Genomic DNA, 7327 nt, shown 5'->3' on the forward strand with positions numbered 1-7327 from the left:
CTCCGGTTCCGGGCTCTGGCCCTAGCTTGGGTTCGGGCTCCTGCTCGGCTCAGGCCGGGTCCCAGCAGCTCAGCCCGGGTCCCAGCAGCTCAGCCCACGAGGCTGCAGCCCCGCCCGGTGCCCGCCCCCCAAGCACGCCGCGCCCTCACTCGCTCCTCCCGCGCGCCCTGCCCGCGGCGCACCGCTCGGGGCGCCGCTCCGTCCGCCCCCGTCGGCGGCCGCGGGGCGCGGGGCCCACGCGCGACCGGGGAAAGCGGCGCAGGCGCCCCGTTGGCGACAGTCCGAGCCACGAGTCCCTCTGCATTCCCCGCCTGCGCCTGGCTGGAGCCGCCTGGGGACTATGGTTTTGGACCAAGAGGACGGTAGGTGCCCGGGTACGCTTGGGAACAGCGCGGGTTCTGTCGAGGCCACCTCCATCCCCGTGGCAGAGGCCCAGGCACCCGTCCCGACTGCTGCTTGGAGCCCGTTGGCGGCTTCCCGGAAGCTCGGCAGCTGGACGTGTGTGTGTGTGAGTGTGTGTGTGTGTCCAAGGTGCCAAGCTCTGGGTCGTCTGTGCGTGCGCCCCCCCCCCCCCCGCCTTTCTGGAGCCTGTTAGCCAGGGCATGCTCTGGCTAGGAACTTTCTGTCTCGCTCCCTTTGCAGGCATCCGGAGCACAGAGACCCATGGGGCGCGGGCTTCCCGGTAGTCCCCACCGCCAGCCTCCCTGAGTATTTTCAAGTTTTTCCAGACCGCAGTGTGAAAGGGATCCCCCAGGGGGTACTCGGAGAAGAACTTGGCCTGTGAAGGTGCATCTAACCAGCTTGGTCCTTGGGTCTTCCCTGCCTCACATCCGGAGGCTGGGACTTCAGGGCCTAGTTGGTGGGTGATGTTGTCTCCGCCTCCTGCAGGCCTGGGAGGTTGCAGGCCATCAGTTCACCCAGACCACTTTAGTGAGTGTCCTGCTGGTTAGAAGAGATGGGTTGATTAGCCAAGAGAAGTTTGGGGTCCTCAGGGTTTCCTGTTACCAGATCCCTGGAGATCCATTTGTATTAGGAATCTTCATAGTCCTCTAGTTGTTTTCTGGCCAGGTGGGTAGGGGTGGGGACTCTGAGAGTTGAGATACAGTCTTGTGCTACAGCCTTAAGCTAGTCTAAAACTCACTGTGTAACCCAGGCTGGTCTGGATCACATTTCTTTTCTTCCAGAGCCCCCACCCCAAAAACTGCTATAAACTTTGGACCTCACAAAATCTAAGTCTACCCTTGGATCTAACTAACCACCTCCCTCACCCCCTATCCCCATACCACAGGTATCTCAAGAAGTCATCTCCGTACCATCCCCAGGGCTGAGGACAGTCATACAGTCATGCCTGGAGTATGACATAGTAGGACAGGAGGCTCAGAAATTTAGAGTTGGGAGCTGCTAATCACCAGGGAGAGGGTCTGTCTGGCCTCTTCTTTGGTCCCATTAGTTACTTGTCTTATCCTACCATCTCCCCTTTGGTGATCAATTGTCCTGGCTTGCCCAGGGCAGTGTATTCTAGCATAGCAAGTCTTGTAGCATAGGGTACCCTTTGGTCTTTGGGCAGACTTGGGTCCTCCTAAACCCTTAGCTGTCAAGGGGCTTTTGTGGGTGTCGTTGGTGGAAGGGCAGGGTAGATTTGTGTAGATTTGGTTTAGGGCTGTCTAGGGCCTAACAGTTTGTGGCTGCAGTTTCTTAGAGGGCCTCTCTAGGCTCTCCAGAATCCCAAAGAGGGCATTTGCCGACTGTGCACTTCTCCACTGTAAGCTGGCTGCGAATTCCTGTGCATTGGTTGCTTTTGTATACATAGGGGGTAAGGCTGGACATCTGAACTTGGCTCACAGGAAGCTTGATGGCACTGCAAATACTGGCTTACTCTGTCCTGTAGCTGTCATGTACACAGGGAAAGGGTCCTTGTCACCCTGAAAACCTCTCCAGCTACCACCTGTGAGGCCAGTTCTTGGAGATAATGTCACTGTGCTGAAAGCAGGGCCCTCAGGCTCAGGCATGTTGGCCAGCCTTTGAGGAGTTCTGGATTATCTAGTCTGCCTGGGCCCTTAGGCGGCAAGTGAAACTGTCTCCCACCCCCAGTGCAGGAATCCTTTTCTCTGGATGTTTCTGCCAGGCACAAGGATGAAACTGCTGGGACCTGTTCAGAAATATGTGAGGCAGCCAGCAGCCACCCCCATTCTCTCCCAAGTAGCCTTTTTGGGCACTGATCAACCGGTGTCCCCTGGCTGTCCCCAGAGGCATTCCAAGGGCATTTTGGAGCACTCGTGGTGTATTGAAGTGACAGTGCCGGCTCACCACCTGTGGAATGTGTTGAGTGGAAACTGCCTCTTCCAGCCCTGGGGTGTCTTGGGATTCCACTCAGACATTGTTGGCACATCCCTGGACCTGCAAGCTGCCTGGGAAGGGTAAGGCTGGTAGGGTGGGACCCACCTGTGAGCTTCTGAGGAGGCCACCCCACAACTGAAGCTCACATCTGGCTTCTTCCTAGGTGTGAGCTTCAAGGTTCCCTAAGCCTCCCTGAGACTTGCTGGGCACCTCTGCCACTTAGTTCTGGGATTCATATTTTACAATGAACTGGGAGTGCCATGCTTATAGCTAGGTTATAGGGGAAGCCACATGTGGGAACAAGCAACCTTCACATATAGCACCAGCTCTCTGCTGATGCCCTACCTACTGCTCTGTGCCTCAGGCTTGGGAAGCAGGAGTACTGACTCCCCGAAGGGATGGGTACCTTGGAAGCTGGGGTGAGCTGAGGTTTAGACAAGAGAGTAGGGATATGGTCCCAGGTAATTGAGTCCGGTTTTGTGGGTCAGTGTTAGGGCCCCCAAGGCAAGGAGATCAGGATCTAATGTCTCCAGATAGCCCGGAGACAGTTCTTCAAGATTGGGCCCTCCACTTACTGCATCGGCCGGCCCTGGTTCAGAGCAGGGCGAGGGGGCTGCTGGGTGTGGTGCTGGGGAGGGGCCAGCAACAGCGATGCTTCCCTCGCACCTGGAGGGCGCAGCTCTGGCTGCAGTGCAGGGGAGAGATCACGCTTGCAGTCCTGAGGGACAGTGAGTCTGAGCAAAATGATATATTTAACATCAAATATACTCAAGGACTATTAGGATTAAGTATTCAAGATGAAGGGGAAAGCGAAACCCTCTGAGCTGCGTGCGGATGAAGCATCTCATTAGAAACAGCTGCTCTTCAGTTTCCTCAAAGCCTGACTTTCCTGCCTAGGCGTGGGGATGGGCTACGGCCCTCCCCACCCCCATGCTCCTGTAAAGGATGGAAGAGGCCAGGCTTACCCTAAGGTCTCCTGTGTATGAGATAGTGTCCCAGCCCACATTGTCTGGAGCCCACAGTTTACCTTTCATATGCTTCTTTCCATGCCGCCTTTAGAGACAGAACAGAGGTAACTAGTTCATAAACAGGGACACTGAGGCAGGAAGAAAAGCGACCTGCCAGATCTGCCATTTGTTAACAGGCAGCACGTGGATAAATTCTCATCTGATACCCAGCCTCCTCCAGGAGACTCAGTTTCTCATGCCCTCCCAGAGTCAAGGCCTCAGCAATTGCCAGGACCAAGTTCCTAACATATTTATTGGGAGCCCTTCTTGAGCTTAAAAATCATCATTTCCACTCCCATTTTGGATCTCTATAATATCTGGAGCAGGGGGCGATGACCCTGGGGGTTTAAAAGTAGGTGGCCTTCTTGGAGTAGGCAGCCTGGACAGGGTTTTTTTTGGGGGGAAGTGGGGTATAAGAGGAGAGGCGCTGGACCTGCCTTCCTTCCTGCCGTGTGAATTACAGAGCAAGAATTGTGAACTCTGCAACAGAATCTTCTCTGCTGTATCCAGTGCCTTAGAATAGTTTGTGACACATAGCAAGTGCTCAATAAATATTTGCAGAAGGAGAAACGCCTTCCAGCAGCCATGCTTGCTCAGAGAGAAGCTGAAATAGGGCTCCCCCTCTGCACGGAATCAGGATGCTGGTGGGTGGTGGGAACTGGGATCAAGGACAGTGTAGGACTCACAGGAGGTTTTGTACCCTGTGGATAAGTTAACTTTGCCAAACAACTATAGAGTCGACTAGAAACCCTAGGCAGAGCTGGTAATAGGAGTTGTGATTAGAGAAACAGCCTTCCTGTTTGGAAGCAGGAACCAAGGTTGAAGGGGTTGGGACAGGTAAGGGTCCACCAGACTGGCCTGAGAGACCAGGAGACCTTGAGACCCAAGCGGAGTCATCCCCCCGCCCCCCCCCGAGCTGGAGCGGAGAGGACTCCAGGTGGCGCTGCAGAGCCGGGCAACGGCGCGTCTCCACTCCCCATTAACCCGGCAGGGAGGGGGGCCTCGGGAAATGTGTGCATTTATTCAGTAGCAGGAGTGCAAACCTCATACATTGAGGGAGAAAGGCAGCGGGAGTCGGCCGCCGAGATTCCCCCATCTCTTTGAATATAATTTCAGATTGAGATTCAGATTAAATCCGAGGGGAAAACACTTTATGAGGCTGAAAGCTGTGTCGTTGCCAGAGCCAGGGTTATGAGCTATCAAATGCAATTACATTAAGACAGATTATACTGGGCAAATTGAGCCATTTAGAAGGTGAGAATCAAAGAAACGGCTCTGATCCTCTCTTCCCCTTCTCTCTCCCTCTCCCTCTTTCTCTAAATTGCAGTTCGTAGTTCCTTGCAATTCTGAGGCACAAAAGTAGGTGAGACTGCTTTTGTATCTGCGAAGTGCTTCACTCCTGAATGTAATTCTAGCTGAGTGCAATCTAGGTTAAGAGCCGGACAAGCGGGTAATTAGAGCCCGCTTGCTGCCGGAGGACCGGCCGCCTAGCCGAAGCGCGCCCGGAGTCGGCGCCCTTTCTCCGGCCGAACCGAGCAGCGGCTGGACAAGGAGCGCCCGAGATGATGGTGCTGGACAAGGAGGACGGTAGGTGGCGGGCAGGGGTACCGATGCCCCCAAAGCCCTCGCCGCGGCGCGCGGGATGCCACGCAACGGGACCCAGGCACACAGACTCGCGGCCACGCCGTGTCGCGGAGCCAGCCGGCGGCCCGGGGAGGAAGGACGGACCCCGGGTGGGATGGGCGAGCTCCTGGCCTCGCGCCCCGTAGGTATCCTGGTTCACGGGCGGGCGCGAGGGGCGAGAAGACGTGCCGCGGGGCGGCGTGGAGTCTCGGGCTGCCCTCCGGTCTCCGCGCCCCGGCGCTTGGTGCTGAGCGTTTGGTCTCTGCGGCTGCTCCTCTCTCACCGCAGCCATCACCCCCGCGCCCGCCGCGTAACCGGAGAGGCGCTGAGCGCCCAGCAAATCAGCAGCTTCGGGGAGAAACGGACTAGAGAGCTTGGGGGCGAGCGAGAGCGCGGGAGGACCTCGCGAAAGCTGGGATGCCGGACCAAGAAGAGAAGGCCAGCTGGGCCCTCAGGAAGGGGGTGGGGGAAGCGGCCACAGGCATGACTTGTGCTGGCCTCTACCTCATGTCTCCTTGAATGTGAAGGCAAGAGTTTGAGCCAGAAGAACTGTCCCGCCGTGGGCCAGTAGCACTCCAGAGGGAGTGGTTTGAAGGTGGCCTGGATGTATGGCCAAGAGCCCGGGTGCTTCAAGAGGGCTGAGAGCTGAGAGGTCACTTGGCTGCAGCACTCCCCTAGCAGGTGGTATCGTGTACCCCCGAAGTCTTTTTGGCTGGGAGTGCCTTGCAGTAAGTGGCCTAAAAGGTTGGGGAATCCCAGCTGCCTTGGAGGTAAAATACAGCATGTGTCCTGTAACCTAAGAGAGGCACTAAGGTCCAGGGAGTGAGTGGCTGCCCCAGGAGTCCTTGGGCCCTGTAGGTAAGGCTTGTGTGCCTGTAGGTGCTGTAGCTGGGAGAGGTGGCAAGATTGTTGGCAAGCCCACCGTTGCTGGCATTTGGGTGGGGACTGGAAAGGTTGGGAGTAATGGGACATCCCAGGAGTCCTCCACTGGGTCTGGGCCTTCTACCCACTGAGGTGTTGTTGCCATGGCTACTGCTCAAAACTGAAAGTTAAGTGACTTGTTCAAGGTCATACTGGATGCTGTCTCATCTGACTGTCCCAGACTAATTGTATCAGCAGGAAAAGGCCTTTAAAATGTCTGGCCTGAGTGAATATATTTGGGGAAGTCGTGGGGCCCAGTAAGTTAGCTCTTGGCCCTAGTGAAGGCAGAGATGGAAGGGTGGGGGTCTAGATGATTCTGGGCTGGCTGGGGGATAACCTCCTTCTCAGCACATTCTCCTCTATTCACAGACCCTCCCCTGGAGCTCCAGGAGGCCATCTGAGTAAATCGAAAGGAGAGGTTTGGGGTCAGGCCAGACAGGGAGAGAAGAGCCACTGATCTGGGTACTTAACGTCAGTACTTTCTTATCCTGTGGTACTTCGGATTATGCCCTGCTCCAGAGTTCCCTCCTTAGGAAGGGTGTGGAGGGCTCCTCTTTGGTGTCTGTAGGGGACTGTCACTATGAGAAGCATGTGGAAAGCAGGGTGCATCTTTAACCAAAGTTACCCCACCTTCTTGGCTCCCCAGGCCTAAGGCAAGAACCCAGAAAACCTGAGTTTTGTGTGAGAGAGCCCTCTGTTCAGGAATGTTATCCATATGTTGGCAAGATGGCATTTCCACCTCTGCCCAGGGTCTGTGCCCCAGAATGATTTGTGCTCTGGGGATAATGCTGAAGGTAGTGGATGTCTGGAGACCTTCAGAGTTCCTGTGGTCCCCACCAGAACTACGGAAGGGAGCTCAAGATGCCACTCCATCTCCTATCTGTACAGCCCAACAATATACCTTTCACCACTGGCACAAGTACTCTCTGGGACCCAGGACAACATAAGGAAAGCAGGCGGCTGGGGTTCTGAAGGGGGCATCTTCATGGAGATGAAGAAAAGCTGTGTATATACTCACTTGCCTCTCTATACCTACTGCCCAACTTCATGTACAGTGCCCTCCCAGAATGTGGCCACCTGAACTAGGTGACAGATGTGGTGCTCTAGGCCCTAGGGGTGTATTCCTCAGTGCTGCATACAGCACCCATTGTCTGGCAGCAGCAGGATCTCGGGGATCCTATTAGTCTCCCCTAACACCTTTTTTATACCCAATAGCATCTTATTGAGAGAGGCTGGGCTCCTCTGGTTGAAGTCAGGTCTGCCAGCTGCAGAGGACCAAAGCCCTAGCTCTGCTGGGCTGCAAGGCTTTCATGTTGCACTTCTGAAAGATAATAAAATATCAATCGTTTTGCCCTAGCAACGGGTTTAAGAGACTTTCTGAAGTATTGAATCGTCAGAATTTTTTTTTTTTTTTTTTTTTTTTTTTTTTTTTTTTTTTT

The 7327-nt window shown here is 55.2% G+C and overlaps 1 protein-coding gene across 3 annotated transcripts in view; it reads left to right on the top strand.

The window, feature by feature from the left end:
• The first annotated feature begins 222 nt into the window (after positions 1–222).
• Lmo1 (LIM domain only 1) overlaps positions 223–7327 on the top strand; it is a 34183-nt gene continuing 27078 nt past the window's right edge. Inside the window, exons 1-2 of one of the 3 annotated variants that reach the window (XM_055607451.1) lie at positions 225–362; positions 4672–4931. In XM_055607451.1, the coding sequence (XP_055463426.1) occupies positions 4907–4931 (25 nt within the window). In that variant the 5' untranslated portion in view covers positions 225–362; positions 4672–4906. Of the gene's footprint in view, positions 363–4386; positions 4599–4671; positions 4932–7327 lie in introns of those variants that run through there. The other 2 variants (XM_055607452.1, XM_055607453.1) reach the window with 2 other exon arrangements.

Source organism: Psammomys obesus, unplaced genomic scaffold, assembly GCF_907164565.1.
Source record: "Psammomys obesus unplaced genomic scaffold, mPsaObe1.curated_primary_1811, whole genome shotgun sequence".
In the NCBI taxonomy this organism is placed as follows: domain Eukaryota; kingdom Metazoa; phylum Chordata; class Mammalia; order Rodentia; family Muridae; genus Psammomys; species Psammomys obesus.